This window comes from Dipodomys spectabilis, unplaced genomic scaffold, assembly GCF_019054845.1.
Source record: "Dipodomys spectabilis isolate Male_0828 unplaced genomic scaffold, ASM1905484v1 ptg000096l, whole genome shotgun sequence".
In the NCBI taxonomy this organism is placed as follows: Eukaryota; Metazoa; Chordata; class Mammalia; order Rodentia; family Heteromyidae; genus Dipodomys; species Dipodomys spectabilis.
In genome coordinates, this window is record NW_024870773.1 from 26,117,229 (window position 1) to 26,135,459 (window position 18,231).

General features: G+C 42.6%; 1 protein-coding gene across 2 annotated transcripts in view; it reads left to right on the forward strand.

The window, feature by feature from the left end:
- Dip2c (disco interacting protein 2 homolog C) overlaps positions 1 to 18,231 on the forward strand; it is a 312,795-nt gene that overhangs the window by 212,534 nt on the left and 82,030 nt on the right. For both annotated transcript variants that reach the window (XM_042686100.1, XM_042686101.1), the window contains 3 exons: positions 2,858 to 2,983; positions 6,091 to 6,300; positions 16,785 to 16,919. In XM_042686100.1, the coding sequence (XP_042542034.1) occupies positions 2,858 to 2,983; positions 6,091 to 6,300; positions 16,785 to 16,919 (471 nt within the window). The remainder of the gene's footprint in view (positions 1 to 2,857; positions 2,984 to 6,090; positions 6,301 to 16,784; positions 16,920 to 18,231) is intronic.

An 18,231-nucleotide genomic window follows, 5' to 3' on the forward strand; every position in this document is an offset into this window, starting at 1 on the left:
TCAAGTTTCTAGAACATGGATCAACTAAATAACCTCCAGTGTTTTACTTGATCAGAATATCCATTCAATGTCATGCCAGCCCCTTTCCAGGTCCCCTTAACTGTCCCAAGGTCCGTTTCACTCCCACCTTGAGAAAATACAATCTCACAGTGATGGAGTGTTCTCAAATGTTCTAGTTATAAAACTCTTGTATTTCACAAAAACAGTTTGGCTTTCTTCTCCCTTAGCCTGGAGGTAGACCACATAAACCCTTAGCTCTGTAAATGTTTACTTCTGAGGGATCTTTTAGAAAGAATTTATGAGTAAAAAAACACTGTGATTTATTTTACATATATATATATATATATATATATATATATATAAAACATAAATTCACAAGCTTCTTGACAAGAGCAGCACCTAAATCAAATTTTCTCAGCAGAGAAAAATGTGAATATTTCTTTTAAGTTGTAGTATTTTTGAATTGCTTCAGTCACGTCTTACCTTTGTACAAGGAAGTAGAGAAGTTATTGACTCTATAGTGAAGTATCCAATGTTTCCTCCCAAGTTACTTCTTAATTGCAATGAGAAAGCAGCATCTTTTTTCTGGAAGAGTTTGATAGACACACTTTTCCCAAGAGATCAAACTTACCATGACTCACAGAGGACAGAGACATGTATAATCTGAACTTTAATTACACAGAAGCAACAGAATCCCCAGATTGAAGGATGAGCTACCAAGTGACTGGCCTGTATTTATTAACATTTCCTAATAGTTTCTAGAAGATAAACCTAAGATATTCCAGATTCAAGAAGAGCAAAGATAATCTGAGAAGTAAATGCAATTCATTACCCTTGGGTCTGACCTTAGATTAGGAAAATAAAATAATGATAATAGATGTTCCTAGGATAATGGTCACTGTTGAAGTGCATTCTTTGTACTGGGCACTAGTAGACCATTGTTAAATTTCCAAATTTTGAAGATAATTTTTATTGTAAGAAAATAACCTTGTTTCCAGGAAACATATTGAAATGTTTCAGTATGCTCTCTACAATTTATTTTCATCTGGTTCAGAAAAGAAGAAATGGAGAGAGGAGGGAAGAAGGGGGGAGAAAGCAGCACCAGGGTAAAATGTGACCCACTGATAAACTTGCATCGGTTTCAAGTTCAGATTCTCTGTCCTCCTACAGGTTTTTTGCGAATTTGAAATTTTATCCAAAAATTTTTAAAAGAAGGGTATACAGAGCTGAAAGTGTTTGGCTTATGGAAAATTAATGTATTTTCTCATTGACTTGATTAGCCCTTCAGTTTGAGGCCATGAATCCATGTCAGTGAACTATTAGATTTTGATCCAAGGACTTCAGTAAGAGAGGAGAAAACTGGCTATTTGTCTTAAATTGCTCCAAGTCTAGTTGAGGAGAAAAAGCACACGAAAGCTAAACGAGATAAAACAATGTCGTAAGTTAATTGTCCATGGTGTTTAATATTGCCTTCAAGTGGGTCTCCAACTGTTTCCTGTAAAGGGCCAGATGGTAGATATTTGAAGCTTTCTGGTAATTGTGGTCTCTCACAAATGCTTGGCTCTGAAGCAGCCGTGGGCTCTGCCCGTGCCCTGTGTTGGCTGAACCCTGTTCTGAAGTGGAAACTGAGTCCTTGTTACAGGACTGGAGTGACATTTGTGGCGAGTTCATAAAGGTGTTGCTTGTCTCAAAGGGTGAGGGCGTGGGGTGGCAAGGGCCCTGGGGTGAGTACACCTGTGGAGTTGAGATACGCACAGCGCTGCCCATCAGCACTGGCAAGTTCATGAAATGGGCACGATGATCAGAGCAGTTCTACTGAGCTGTTCAGAGTCCCACGGAGACCGTGACTTCTCACTGATCTTCTAACAAGGTTTTCTTCACATATTCCAGAAGGATCTCACGCAACAAGTAGGACCGTGTCCTTCCCCTGCATGAACCCCTCCTTACTTACAATGGTATCCAAGCCATTCTTGCCCATAACACCTTCTTCCCTCTTCCTCTGGCCTCTAGTCTCCCCGCACCTCGCCCACCCCATTCTCTTACACTACAGGGCTTTGGGATTTGCTTTTCCCTGGGCCCTGGACATCATCGTCCTGGCAGCCAGTGGCCATTCATTTGTTCCTTCACATTTCACATTAGAAGGGTTCTTCCCCCTGATCACAATTCAGCGCATCTCCGTCTCATCTTTTCATTCTCCATCGTTTGATGGTCTGTTGTCTGTCTCTTCTCTGTTCATACATGTCATGCATGGAACACAGTGTGTCTGACTTATCATTACTGTAGCCCCAGCCCTCAGCATGCTTCCTTCCCATGTACATGTTTCTACTAGGCTGTAGCTCAATAGTGGAGTGCTTCCCTAGGATGCCCAAGTACCTGGGCTCCATCCCCAACACAGGTAAGACAGTGTGGAACTGATTTATAATGAGTTATAATGAGTTGACGGTGATTCAATCTAGGTCATTACTGAGCCATCACCAAGGGTAAACTTGACCATTGCTAGTGAGCTGTGATACATACGCATTGACCTGTGTTAATAAGGCTTAAATGTATGACCTCTTAAGAGATGTTCAAAGATCTATATCTGTTTGCCCTATAGAAAGAGAAGTCACAGAGCCACTTACAGCCAGGATTTGATTGTGCAGATTCTGTGATTAATAAAATTAATAATTAAAAGTCTATGCATGAATTTTAATGGTTTTCCAGGCTTTCAAGCTGGCAGGACAAACTTCTTTCTCTGCTTCCCCACCATTTTTCTGTGGGCTTTGGTGAGCTCTGCCTTAGGGACAAGGAGGAGAGAGGCCGGTGCTTTGGGGTCTTGGCTGGATGCTGGAGTAATCGGATTCCTTTGTGGTTCTAGATGTTCATACGGAAGCCGTGCAGGCAGCGCTTGCGAAACACAAAGAAAGGAAGATGGCTGTACCTATGCCTTCCAAACGTAGGTCCCTGGTTGTGCAGACCTCCATGGATGCCTACACGCCTCCAGGTGAGAAATGCCACAGCTTCAGCTGTGTGCACATGGCCAGTGTGCTCTAGAAGTGACCAGTTACCAGCCCCTCGGACACCGTCTCTTCAGCTTTGCAAAGAAGAGTGCGACAACCTAGGTTTTTATGAACAAACCCACAAGTCCCCCAAACAGTAAAGAAGTTAAACTATACTGGGAAATGAACACATTATATATGTTATTACATATGAACCTATACAAACAGGCATTTTTATATTACCCATGAAGACTCAAATAGAATAGTCTTATATAAAGTTTAGTTTTTCATACAGAAAAGAGTTTGTGCCCATATAACTAAAGTTGAACTTTTCTCTTACTTGGACAGGTACATCTCAAAGTCTTTATAATGTAAAAACACTGTGTTGTTGAAGAAATCAAGTGCACTGGATAAAAAAACGTCGAGCCTGCTTCTGCAGGTCAGGTGCCAGTCACATTTCCTTAGATCTGTCATGGCAAGAAAAACAGCCATGGCCATGCGAATGGTTGTATACCAATAACTACACAGCCAAATGGTAGACCTGATTCTCTCGACTGATCTACCAACCCCTAATCTAACTGACTGAAAGGAAGAGTCTTTATATTTCTGTTACCATATTCTGTGGCCATTTACTCTGTAATAAAATACTTGTTCCTGGGTATTTTATGAAGAAGAGAAATTTTCTTAGCTCACAGATTTAGAGGTTCAAGACCATGGTGTAACAGTTATGGTGATTCACATATGTAAACATGGCTACTTGGAGAGGTGGGGAGAAATAGGGAGAATGGCAGTTCAAGTCCAGCCCAGGGACAGTGTTAGTGAAATTCTATTATAAAAGCTGTGCTTGTTGGTGCATATACATCATCCCAGCTAAGCTGGAAACCTCAGTAGGAGGTCAAATCCAAGACTGATCTGGGTAAAAATCTCAAGACACTATAAAGCAAAGGGGGCCAGGAACATGGCTCAAACAGAATACCTTCCTAGCAAGTACAAAGGTGGAGGGCATTCAGAAAACGAAGAATGTGGCTCTTGCCTGTGCACGGCTCTGGTGAGGCCTGGTCGCATGCTGGGCAAGCCACAGCTTGATGGGAGGAAGGGAGATAGGGAGAGCAGGAAGGCAGAGGTGAGTGGACAGAGGCTTGTTCCCATTCTGACAACTTGCTTCTTAAAGAATTGGTGGGATCCTGTGGGAACTGCTGTTGTTCCTTCTGAGGTATACACCCCACTTCTGGTAGGTTCCACCACCTCCCAGTGTTTGTTCACTGGGGACCTAGCCTGTAATATGGGAACCTCCGGAGGGCAAAGTCAAACCACAGACACTCTTTGACACAAGTTAGTTATGCTTAGCAGTAGCCTATGTATTTGTGACTGTGTTTGAGCAAACTCACAGCTAAATTATCTCTCATCCATTTTCCTTGGTTGCTGGAAGCAGTTGTGAGAACAGCGCTCATCTCCACTGCCCTTCAGAGAAGATTTCTGAAGTTTATCTTCTCTGCGGACATGACTGGTTATCACCATACCTGGCTGGATATTATTCATAATTATTATTGTGTTTTCAGTAGTTCTTTGTCCTCCGATTAGTTATTATTATTCTTCCCATTTAAATGTTTCAGAGCTGCACATCTTCCATCTTGACATCTCGCCTAATTCACTTGTAGGTAGGACCCTAAGTGACCTTACCCTGAAGTTCAAATAAACAGACCCGTTAAAAACTCATTCTTAACACTTGCTAACTAAGGGCTGGGAAGGTAGCTCAGTGGTAGAGCGCTTGCCTTGCATGCCTGAGGCCCTGGGTTCAATTCCTCAGCACCACATAAGAAAAAAGCTGGAAGTGGCACTGTGGCTCAAGTGGTAGAGCGCTAGCCTTGTGCTGAAGAGCTGAGAGACAGTGCCCAGGCCCAGAGTTCAGGCCCCACGACTGGACCCAAAAAAACGAAACAACAAAAAAAACTTGATAACTAAAAAACTAGTCAGTGAAAGTATTTCCACTAATTTGAATGAAAAGGAAGCCCAAGTGTGATTTTTCTTGGCCCAAATTGTCCAACTTTCAAAGATGGAAGGTGAAAATACCTTGTATAACAAATGAATATTATCAGAGAGTTAGTTTCAACAAAAATGTAGTGTTCTAGAAGCTTGTGGTATGCCCCAAATGAAAAGCCAAAGACCCCAAGAATGCAAGGAAGTGGGGCTGTGCACTTTTTCTTCTTTTTTTTTTTGAAGTTGCACATAAAGGGTTTAATGCGCTTCTTTTGATACAATTTCTTTATCAGAAACTCAATCTATTTTTTTATTTTTGAAATTTTTATTAGTGATGTTAATTGTGCAAAGAAGTTCATGGTATTCCCCTACACGCATAGAATATGTTTTAATCGAATTCACTCTTTATCATTCTTATAGTAACACAGTCTTTAAGTAGGCTGGGGGAGTGGGGGGAAGGTGTTCACACTAAGCCTAAAAATACATTGCGACTCAGAGAAGCATTTCAGGACTACCAAGGACTACAAGCAGTCACACCTTGATATGTGAAAACAAGATATACACCTGTCTCTTAGAAAGTGCTCCCTGTCCTCATTCAGTAGATATATGCAAAGAAAACATTGGCTCCCCCTGCCCTGCCTGTTGTACTGTATTCAGGAAATTGTTGAATGTCTCTGCCCAGTATTTTAATGGCAAAAGTTTTTTTGTTTTTTTTTTGGCCCGGTCGTGGGGCCTGAACTCTGGGCCCGGGCGCTGTCCCTCAGCTCTTCAGCTCAAGGCTAGCGCTCTACCACTTGAGCCACAGCGCCACTTCCGGCTTTTTTCTTTTTGCTTATGTGGTGCTGAGGAATCGAACCCAGGGCCTCATGCATACAAGGCAAGCGCTCTACCACTGAGCCACCTTCCCAGCCCCAATGGCAAAACTTTTTACAGCATATTTAAGGCATTATTGTACATAAAAGTCACCATAGTAGGGAGGAAAAAGATAACATTATCTGAAAAGTGGTCTACTGTTTCAAGAGTGCTTGACACAGTCCAATGATTATGAGTAGTTGTGACAGGAGGCGAGTCTGGGTGGGCAGTGCATGAAGGGGTTGAGATGGGGCTTTCATGAGTAACTCCTTCTTCTACACAGACACTTCTTCTGGTTCTGAAGATGAAGGCTCTGTGCAAGGCGATTCCCAGGGAACCCCCACCTCCAGCCAAGGCAGCATCAACATGGAGCACTGGATCAGCCAGGCCATCCACGGCTCCACCACCTCCACCACCTCCTCCTCTTCCACACAGAGCGGGGGCAGTGGGGCGGCGCACAGGCTGGCAGATGTCATGGCCCAGACGCACATAGGTGAGTGTGTTGGGGGAGGGAGGGTGTTACACAGTTCCAGGTATCTGCTCCCATTGTGGTCTCAGCAAACATTGAGGGCTCGATTTGTTCATGTTCTGACTGCAGAATCTATCGGACAGACACCGGACAGGACCCCTGTGATGCCTGGGGTGCTTTGATTTTACTGTTTTCCGGAACTCTGGCTCCTCCCAGCGCTGGAATTTCAGGAGCTTTCTGTCCTTGAAGGAGTGCATTTGTATTCACAGGAGAAGCTTGGAGCCCTGTCTGCTCACATTTTTTTTTAATCTCACTTATACTAAAATATGCCCCTCCAGAAGTTTTAATGGTGCCAATAAATAAGACAGGATTGTAAAATAGAGTTGTTGTTACCCTGGGAATTGTTTTAGGAAGCTGGGTGACAGGGGCTCAATCTCTGCTGTCTAATGCTGTTTTCTGCATTTGTTTTCTGCAAATTCTGTTCCGATTTCTTAGGCATATCATAAGATTTTGTGTGTAGATTTGCTTATAAGGGAGATCTTCTGAGTTAGAAGCAACACAAGGTTGGTAGCGTTGCCCTGCTATTTGAATGTAGAGAAGGCTATAAAATGAGAATTATTACAGGAAAAGGGTAAGAGTGTTTTGTCTGGGAGGGTGGTCATGAACTATGGGTGAAAGTAGGTATGTCCTTATTTTTTTTTTAAGTATTTCGGGTTAATGTGGAAGTACTAAATTTCAGTTTCACACATTTTCAGGAACATATACACCAGCCTGTAAACTCTAGTAACCTCTGTTTGAAATCACAGTAAATTAAACATTGTACAGAAATAAATTACTATCAAATATTTTTAGACAGTGAAATCTCTTTTACTGCACACGTGTCAGAACCGAGTCTCTATCAGCTTTATCTGATGTTAGCTGATTTTCTCAGCCAAGCACAGGGGTCAGACACTACCTCTTCTTTGTGGAATCATTTGCCTTCTCCCCTTTTGTTCAGCTTTAAAGAGACACTCAGAAGCATGTGAGGAGGGATGTGTATTTTTGAACAAATTAACCACCGCATCCAGTTTTCCCTTTTTGAGTTTACAGTTGAAATACTAAGGGAAATTGTAGCATGGAGAATTAAATTTATCCAAACTATAAAAGGTTACATTAGTCATGTACATCAAGGCTTGATGTAACCTAAATATAAGTCCTGGTGTGTGACATTTTAGTAATTTCTCATTTGGCACAAAAATAAGTTCCTAGAATATCTGTTAGGTTTTTCTTTTTTTTTTTTTTAAGTATGATTTTTTTTTTTAAGTGTTGGCTCACGCCTGTAATCCTAGCTACTTTAGGAGGCTGAAATCTGAGGATCATGGTTCAAAACCAGCCCCAGTAGGAAAGTCTGTGAAACTCTAACCTCTAATAAACCACCAGAAAACCAGAAGTGGCACTGTGGCTCAAGTAGTAGAGCACTAGCCTTGAGCTGAAGAGCACAAGGACAGCGCGTAGGCCCAGAGTTCAAGCCCCATGGAAGCAGTGACAAAATAATTAAATCTGATGAGAACTAAAATACTTCATTCCTGTGACCAAACAAAAAAAGCAAAAAAGTCAAAGTTGAGAGCATTTCATGTTTTGTTGAGGTCAGGGTTTTGTGTGAGCTGGAGTGTTTGAAAGAGCTCAAGGCAAAGCAACCTCTGAGTTGTGTTTGTGAGCCCTAGGCAGAATTACCATCGCCCCCTCCCCAGGTATGTTTGCTGAGCCCAGCAAGACACTCCACCTGGGGACTGCAGAGACACCTTGTACACAAAGGAGGAAAGCCAGAGGAAAGCCAGGGCATCCAGGACCATGCAGTCTCCTCCAAAGTGGGCCATTCTTCACCTTTGTTGCTAAAGCGAAATCTCAAGTGCACCTAGTTTTATTCCACAAATTTCATTAAGTAGGGACCTCTTCCAGGCAGGTTTAGCTTGGGATGATAAATTCCTCTCTGGAATTTTTTTCCTTTCCTTTTTCTTCTGCTCAGCTTGCGGTGCCTCTGGTGAGGGCTGCTCCTGCCTATCCACAGCAGACAGCCCAGCCTGGCACCCCACTCGCCTCCTTCAGCACTGATGGATAATCCATGGGCCCCATCCAGGCCCTCCCTCGCTGTCTCGTTGTTGTTGTTTAAAGAAGATCATTCATTTATTGTTATTACCCCTAAGTAGTTGTACAGAGAAGTTGCCATTGAATGAAGCTGTTTGTGAATACAGTGGGTCTTGATCAGTGTCAGCCTTTTCTGCATTCTCACCTGTCCCCGCCCAGCCCCCACCACTGTTAACTTTGTAGGATGTACATTGGATTCCTACCTGCACCCCTCCCCTTCTCCTCTTCATTTGCCTACTCCTTGACTCCACCTCTTTTAAGTACATGTTTCCTGGTGGTGTTTGCTTTGTTGAACGTTGACTTCGCTCTTCTAAGGAATAATACTGTGAGCTCTCCCTTGAATCTACTATATTTCAGTTAGTACATTTGTTTGCATACCCTTGCGTACCACCAAACAAAGGAAAGCATGCTACTTTTGTCATTTTGGTCCAGATTTAGTTCAGGTAACATAATTTTTTCCAGGTCTTTCTATATCTTTACAAAGGATACAATATCATTCTTTCTAGTGGATGAGTAAAATTGCATTGTGTGTATCCACCACATTTTCTTGATCTATTCATCTGTTGAGGGGGCAGCTGGGCTGATTCCATACCTTGGCTATGGTGAATAGTGCTGCAAAGGACATGGTTGTGTCCTTGGTTTGTCATCTTTGAAATGCCCAGAAATGGAATTGCTGGAATTGAGGAACCTCTACGCTGCTTTCCAGAGTGGTTAAATAAGTTTACATTACCACTCACAGTGTAATAGGGTTCCCTTTTGGCTAAATCCTTGCCAGCATCTGTTATTTATTGTTTATTTTCTTGATAATGGCCATTATCATAATGGGCTGAGGTAGAATCCCAAGGTTGTTTTTACTTTCATTTCCTTTATGACCAGAGATGTCACTTTATATGTTTATTGGACATTCTGAGAAGACTCTTTTTAGCTCATTAGCCCATTTATTAATTGGGTTGATGCTCAGGCATGGCTCAAGAGGTAGAGTGACAGCTATGAGTAAAAAGCTGAGGTAGCCTGGCACTGGTAGCTCAGATCTCAGCCTCCTGAGATCTGAGGATTGCAGTTCAAAGCCAGCCAGGGCAGGAAAGTTCGTGAGGTTCTTATCTCCAATTAAATACCAGAAAACCAAAAGTGGTGTTGTGGCTCAAGTGGTAGAGTGCTCACCTTGAGCTGAAGAGCTGAGGACAGCGCCCAGGCCCAGAGTTCAAGCCCCATGACCAACAACAACAAAAAGCTGAGTGTAAGAGGCCTTGAGTTCAATCTCTAGTACCTGCACTAATATATATATATATAAATTAGGTCTCCCCTTTATCTCAAGAACCACAATGAATGTGGAACATTCATTTAATACTACATTAACTAGAATGTAGTATGAAAATCCTTAAGGTTTGGAAATATAGCTCTCCAGTACATTGCTTGCCTAGCTTGCACAGAGACCTGGTTGCCATCTCTAGCACCACCAAAACCAAAACAAAACAAGCAAAAAAACCAAACACCTATACAATAACAACAACCAAAATGGAAAGGTTTATATTCTAAAATATTATAATCAAAAGTTGAATATTGTAACTATAATAACAAGTACCTTTCATGGGAATGCTTTCAAACCTTAAGTAGTATATTTATAAAATATTCAGAATAAAAGAGTATCCAAATTATTTAGCTAAATAGAAGTGGAGAAATTGAAGAGACAATCCATATGAATACATTTCTAATAAGAAAGAATTGACAACAGTTTTATTGTTTTATATTTAGATGTCTTCATAAGCTCTTCTTAGTTTTCATCTCCAAATGCATTGTGAAAGCCTCTGTAGACATCTGATGACGCTGTCACAAGGTGTGTTAGGGTATATTTCATTAACCGGGTATTCACAGAAATAATTGCCATCTCCAGTGTGGAATTCTGGAAATTCACTTGACATCAATGCTGCTTTCAGTAATCTTATTTTTATTTGTAACCAAATTCTCATCTGACTTATTGCCTCTGTCTCTGCCAAGAAGAAAGGAAGTCAGCAAGTAAACCACATCCACCCTGAGATGTATTTCATCGTTACCTCATTTGCAACAATTGTACATTTTGATTCTAGGTTCTGTGGTATTAGGGAATTTATTCAGACATGTAAAATAGCCACTGTGATAATTAATTACTCTTTTTTGCTTATGTGAAATCATTCCAAGTATTATTGGTACCTTTTCCAAACATGTATAGTCCTTCAACCTCTGCATATGTATAGGGGCTGGTGATATTACCAACACGGCTCCCTGCCTCACCCGCCCCTCTAGGACATCCACTTAGGACATCCTGGCCATGAGAGCAGTTTCTCCTTTAAGGAGCAAGTGAGTTATTATTTCAGGCTCTGTGGCCCCATGTGGCTCTGCTGTGGGAGCACAAAAGCAGCTTGTCCATTACACAAAAGAATGTAAACTGAAAAAAATGGCCATGATTGTGTACCAATAAAACTTTATTTATACTAACAGGTGGCAGACAACCTACCAACCTGTTTCAGGATTTTAAGCCTCTCTAATACAAAAAGAAAAATAGCATTCAGTCACAGCATCCGATCTAACGTTAGCTAACACCAGGCAGCAACATTAGACTCCTCTCCCAGTACCGTGTGGCCTGCCACACCAGCTGTTTCCATAGGCACTGCATAGCTTGTCCCCAGAGATCATGGGTCTGCTGGGGCTCTCTCCAGGTAGCGCATCAGACCTGTGCTTTCTGTTAATTAAGACCTATGGTTCCAGAAATAGGTCCAGACCCCCGGCCATCACCACCTGCTCTTCTGCCACCTGTCTCTGGCATCCACACTCAGAGGGCTCACAGGCCATGACCTTTCCCTTGCTGCTCCTGCCCCAGTATTGTGAGAACACAGGCCTGGGCCTGTCTCTTTCACGGAAGATGCTCTCGTGATTCTTCATCTTTCAAAACTGATTTTGCTTTTGTTTACTTTGACTTTATAAAATCCAAATGATATTTGCCAGGTCCAGCATTGTCGTGACCCTTCATCCCCTCCACAATCGTTCTGCAGATCAGTGCTGCATTCTGCAGATGTGCCTCATTTAACTGTCTGTCCACTTACCCCCCACAGCTCACCATTTGTTCCCTAACGTTCATTTGTAAAGCGTTTAAAAGCCGTTACCTTGAAAAGTAGTATGCAGCACGATCATTTGTATCATTATGCTCCGAGTTTCACAGATTTTTTTTTTTTCTTGGTGCTCTCATACATACTGCCCATACATAGGGTAGAAAAGCACAGAGGAAGCCACCGGCCTTGGCAGCCATTACTGTTTGGACAAAGGACCTCAGGGTACTGGGTCTTATTTTCTCAGCCACAATAAGGGGTCAGTGGTAGCCATCTTATTTTGCAGATCACATCTTTACAGGATTTTCATGAGGAAGAACAGTTAAGATCTGAGAATCTATGTGAGACTGTGGAAGCCAAACCTGACTCAGAACCTTGGCTGAGAGAACATTTGAAGGCAGAGCCACAGAAGCGTTTCCTAACCTTCCTTGGATGGTTTAGTGTGTAGGTGATTCTTCTGCAAATTTGAAGAACAATTAAGAATCATTAGTAGCAGCATATGTATACACATGTACATATAGAGAGAACAAATGTAGACTAAGAATATTTTATCTTATCCCTGGATGATTATTAAAAGAATAAGATCTTTAGTTGGCTGTAATAGTCAAAGCATATTTTTTTTTTTTTGCATCCTAGCTTAAATCCTCCTTATATTGTAGTGTTGTCACTGCATTTCCATGAAAGCCAGTGAAGTAGGAGGAAACTGAAGAGGACAGTCTTCATTTTGAGGTGGAAGATGCATTTATGTTAGCCCTAGAGGTGATCAGGTCCCCAGCAGCACAAGGAGGCTGGAGGGCACAGCTGAACACCTCGACATCACAGGGTACTCCCTGTCTTCTCATTCCATTCCGGATTCCTTTGCCAGGAGTCATCTTTGCCTAGCTCCTGTCTGATGCAATTGTGTTTCTGGGAGGGGAGGATTTACCCTTGGCAGAGGCTAGGTTGGTCACCCCATGCTCATGCACTTCATAGAATGGCTTCAGTTTCAATCCCTCGATGGTTTTGTCACCTCCCATATATCAGAAGCTGGACCTGCAGGAAAGATATTATAGTCAGGATACCTGAGCCATCTGTCTTCAAAACGTGAGAAGTTCTACCTCACTGCTTCACTCGCTTCCACGGTGTTTCCTTTTACATCATCAGAGAGGCAGAATCTGTCACTGGCCAGGAAGCTGGAGCAGCTGGCCAGACAGAGTGGCTCGTGGAGAGGCACCTCTCCCAGGCAGCCCCTTTAGGGTGTGTGATTTTTCCGTACTGTCAGCAAATTAACTGTGGGAGACTGGGAAGCGGACATTTTTTAATATGTGAAAAATCAGATTTCTTTGAGAATGAATGATCCATTCTCAGTGGGCCACAAGCACTTTCTTCATAAAAACTAGATTTTATTTTAGTTTCCTTTTTGCCTCCTCATTTAAAATTCACTTAGGGTCTGAAAAAGAATAGAGCTTACAAAGCGGGCTCTACTATCACTGATTACCTGGGACCACCAGTTCTGTAGTTAGAGTTAAAGAATGCTTCTTGGTTGCTGGCTTTAGTAGCAGAGCATCCTGTCTGTACTGGCCAGGCATTGGTTATTACACCATTCCCGCTGAAATATTTACCAGCACCTGCGGGGCACAAGGCTGTGGGATGGGTTGCAGCACAACTCTGGTGTCTGAGGGTGATGTTGTATAACTGTCCCCAGGAGGACTTGGAAAGACCTGGAGACATGCAAGAAAAGGTGATTAGGAATGCAACAAACCAAGGAAGCCAGGCAACAGACCACCCAGGCAAGTTCACCAGTTCCCTGAAATTGGTCATGGCCACAAAATAGAAACGGCCCGTAAGCCTTTGAGTGTCAGGGAATTGAGGGGCGATGTGGGGCAGAAGGGGGTGTCCCAGAATGAGAAGAGGTGCCCTGGTACTTACACAGTCAAAGCAGCTTGCACATACTGCCTTGAAGATGATTGGATCTGACTGCGATTAATCAAATATTATGGCTAACCAAAAATAAAAAAATAAAAATAAAAAGGAACTAGTGATTGGATCCTATCGCCTTCTCACCTTCCTGTTGAACACACTTTCAGCTCTGGATTCCTAAGGAACGGTGTCAGCTGCTGAGGGTGGCAGAGCTCCAGGCCAGCCGAACGGGAACCTGGCCGTGGGACGCCCACGGGCCACTGGGGGTCTGTGTGGCAGAAGCATAGCTTTCCCTAGGGCCTTCACAGCAGAGATGGTCCCCCACGGGGATCTTGAACTTGGTTTTTACAAGCCCTGAACAGTAGGCAGTGTTGCTCAGAAGCTGTGAACCACTATGATGAGGACCTATTATCTACACAAGGCTCCTGATGCGTGTGCACGTCCTGGGCCTCAAACCTGCAGCCGATGAGGCTTGGAGACCTTGAGCCTGCCTTTTCAGCCCGGGCCCACTGTTTACTACCCTCAGCAAGACTTCCTAGAGCATCTGTTAATGGACAGGATTCTTGCAAACACTTCTCAGCGGATAAGTGACACAGTTAATACAGGGTCCCTGATCTCTATCAGAATAGGTAATGTGCTCTGCCAGCAGCCATTGGCTCCTCACAGAAGCCAGCTCTGGGTTTATTATCCCTACAGTTAGAGCGTATATGTGAAGAGGTTGAGAAGGAGAGCAAGATGAAGTAACACATAAATAAATTTGGAAGACACTTTGAAGTGATTTTTCAAATCACTAGATGCAGTGGAATTGTTATCTTCCCTAACTTTGGAGTTGGGGATGGCTGCGCGCTATGAGGCCTGATTGGCTATCCCCGATTATGACACTGGCAGTCCCCGATTATGACACTGGCTGGCTATCCCCGAGAATGACACACGCTTAAGTGTGACAGAACTTAAAGCCAATGAAAACAACAGTGAGCTCACTTTTTAGCTGCTTTGTTTAAGATGGCTAATTTCAATTCTGTTCTCATCACAGATTATCATTTATTATGCTTACATTTCAAACATGAGGCCTTGGAGAGTGTACTACTTGGCCATGAGGCAGCGGAGTTCTAGAAAATTAGATAATTTTGAAACATGAACCAAAGCCTGTTTGGCTGACATACAGATGGGCTGTGCCCTGTGCTGAGGAGGATAAATATAGAGTCTGAAATGCTAAAGAGACAACTGGAATATTTTCCTCTCATCCTCTCCCATAGTGACCTGGTAGAGTGGGCTGCTCTCTGCCCCTCCCTTCTGACACTTGGCTCTGGTTCTGTCCTTTCCCTGTCCCTTTTCTGGGCCTGGGATATAAGGCATTGCCTGTAAGGGAATATATTGGTTTGCACCTGCTGCCATCACCATATACAGAGTGGCTTACACAACGGGTATTTAAGTTCTCTGGTCTGGATGCTGGAATTCTAAAAGCTAGGGCTTAGCAGAGTTGAGGACTTTCTCCGAGACTCCCAGAGGACCATCTTCCCCAGATGTCACATGATTTCTCCTCTGTGCACCTCTACATCCTTATCCCTTCTTATAAGTGCACCAGTTGGGGTGGACTGTGTTCACACCCATTACATCATTTTATCTTCACTGAACCTGTTTCCAGTCCCTGTCTCCATATACAGCCATGTTCCAAAGTATGGAGGATTGGTGCTTCAACCTCTGGATTTGCAGAGGACACGGTTCAGATCTAAGGGATGCATTCTGTCAGGAAAGAGACATGCTGAATAGTTTGTGTAGGGGCCAGTGTCATCTGCTCTGCTCCATAGAAACATTCCAGCATCTGGCCTGATGTGAACAGCTGCTTGGCCACTCAAACTTGGGCAGAGAATCTCCTCTCCTAGCAAAACTTGATTGTAGCAGAATTGAAGTGCTTCTGTCTCTTTCTTGACTTAATCCTAACCATCTAAAGTGAGTACAAAGTAGATGTTATCTCCCTTCTGCAAAACAGGAAGTAGACACACTGGAGCCTAGCTCCTGAACTGATCCTGGGCAGCTTTCTCCCCTCATGTGGCCTGGGCCTCAGTGTTCTGACCTAGGGCTCCCACTATGTTGGAGTGGATCAGGATAAGTTGGTCGCCCTGGGCCATTCATTTGCAATTTACCTTCCTAAGCCACACTCATTTCCCAAGATAGTCTGTCTTCATGATTTGAAGTGCTTATGAGTTTGCCCATCTGCTAAAATGCATTTTTTCAGCCATTCATGTACCTATATAGAGTCCTCGAACTTTTGTCAACCTACTGATATGATCCCAGCTGACACCCAACAAGACCACTTTGACCTTCTTGTTTCCTTTTTGACTATACTCAAGTGTCCTTTTCCCAGCCTGTCTAGTGCCTCATTTTTCTGCATTGTATTTTCATTGATGGAATTTGGTCTAAATAAGCCACATGTAGTGGTGACAAGGGGCAGAGAAGAAATGCCACTTTTAGCAACACAAGTTAGTGTGCTCCCGTTGCATTGAGCAACACAAGGTGATCTCCAGAAGTTTCTGTCTAATAGGCTTAGCAAATCAAAATTAGCACCGTAATATCCATTATTAGAACTTAAGATGTAGAAAGCCCATTGGTAGTCTCCTAGGTATACTAGCTTTTGTTCTATTTGATAAAAAATTTAATGTTTAAATGTTTGGCATTACCATCAAATGAATGTTGTCAGAGAAAATCACACATTTTATTGGGCATGACACCACGTTTAACACATAATTAGATTGTAAGAATTTTTTTTTTTTTGGTAATTGTTTGGTTTTATTCATGTTAAAACAATGAGAAATTTCTTAGTATCTCCCCTTTATCATGAAAGATCCCGAGTTTTGTATAGGTGAACTCATTTCACCCATCCAGATGTTTTCCATCGGCAGCCATTCTTCCTCCCCTTTGGTGGATAAGGACGCTGAGACTCAGGACAGAACACTTGCCAAGATCTCTGGCATTTGCAGAGCTGATGTTTAAATCCCAGGCTCGCTGGTGTCACAGCTTGAGCTCTTTACTCTCCCTGTCATCATGGACAAGAAGAATTACTCTCTTCTGTGAAGCAATACATAGCTCATCTCATCTCATTCACTGTCTGTTTTAGAACATTATTTTAGCTAAAATTGATATGGCTCCTGTGGTGAAATTAATTCTGAAAATATTCCCTGGTTTCGTTTCATGGGGAACAGTACACATTGTCTTAACCACCAACTCTCTGTGAAGATTTATGTGGCTGCTTGTGATTGGAGTGATCTTTCTATGTGATGGGGTCACAGAGAGCAGACATGTGTCCTTCTAGTCTTTTCCGAGGATATGGCATTTTTTGAGGGCCTGGTGCTCAGCCTTCAGAATGACCAAAGTCCCCCAGAAACCTCACTCTGTGCTTCTTTCCAGAAAATCACTCTGCACCTCCTGACGTAACCACATACACCTCAGAGCACTCAATACAAGTGGAAAGGCCACAGGGCTCGACAACGTCTCGGACAGCACCAAAGTACGGCAATGCTGAGCTCATGGAAACCGGAGACGGTAGGGCTTGCAGCGAGCACGTGTGCTCTTTGTGAACTGTCTGCGGACTGCCCTCTCTGTGTGCAGGCTTGTTCTTCCAGATACATAGTCAGGCACCGAATCTCGCTCATCACATTCCTCACGAACCTTCCACAGAAGGTGGCCTAACCAAATGAAATGCAAATTCTTTCCAAGTTGCCCAAGAAGTTATTTTTCAGGGAAAAAAATGCAAATGTTGCAAAAACATAACATAAGAGGAAGAAATTTTATAAGAAGCTGATGTGTTTGCTGAATACTCTTGCTGGTTGAATAATTATGAGATTACAGCACAAAGGTTAAGACCATTAATGGTTTTTTAGATGTGTTTCTAAATCAGAATAATTGACAGATATGGGTAGTATAGTGGTTTAAACTTTGGAAGAAAGAAGGTCTGTTTTATTTTCCTCCAAACAGGACAGTGTTTTTGTTGGCTTGGTAAAACACCTCATTGGAAGGATTCCCTGCTGTGTCTCATGGGTTTTTAAACTTGGTCTGCTGTGATTGCAGTGATCTCTTCCACCACTCACTGTCAGACCAATGAGACCTGGACACGGAGTACTGCCATATTCTGCTTTTCTGTATCCATCCTGGCCAGTGTCCTGAAAGCTAGACTAGAATCAGCATTAAAATTAAACTGAATTTTGTTGTTATTGTTCTGTTATTATTATTATTTTGTTGACACTGTGCAGCCCAGGCTGGCCTGGGATTCTTCCTCTTGAATCCTGAGATTATAGGTGTATAGCACCATGCCAGGTCCTCAAATGGTTTTTATTGTTATATTAATAAGATGAACAAAATTATCTCAATGTGCCATTCAGATTCGCTTTGTTTATTGATGTTTTTATGATGCTTGTGTATCATAGAATAGATACATGTGTATATCTGTTAAATAGAAATTCAATTATGAATTCAGTCTGTAAGAGGTAGCATACTCTCTTCAATATGGTCAAAACCCAAAAGTCACTAGTTCATGAGTGATCCAGCACATACAGCGGAAGCCATTCCAGCTTCTAATACAATTGGCCTTCCTCCAATGCTTTTGTAATTTCCTTTATTCTCTCATAAACTCACTGTTTATTGAATTAGACATTGTTGTTCATCTTGTCATCATTTTAATAACTTGTCATCTTTGAAGTCCATCATTGTCAGCTTTGTTTTCCTAGGTAAATTCCAAGTTATGTGCAATCGTAGATGGTCAGGTGTCTCTTGGTATTTGACACCCCCACACCAGATTCACATGGGAGCCCATGTAGTTGCAGATTCTAGACCATACCAAAGCCATACCAAAGTGGGT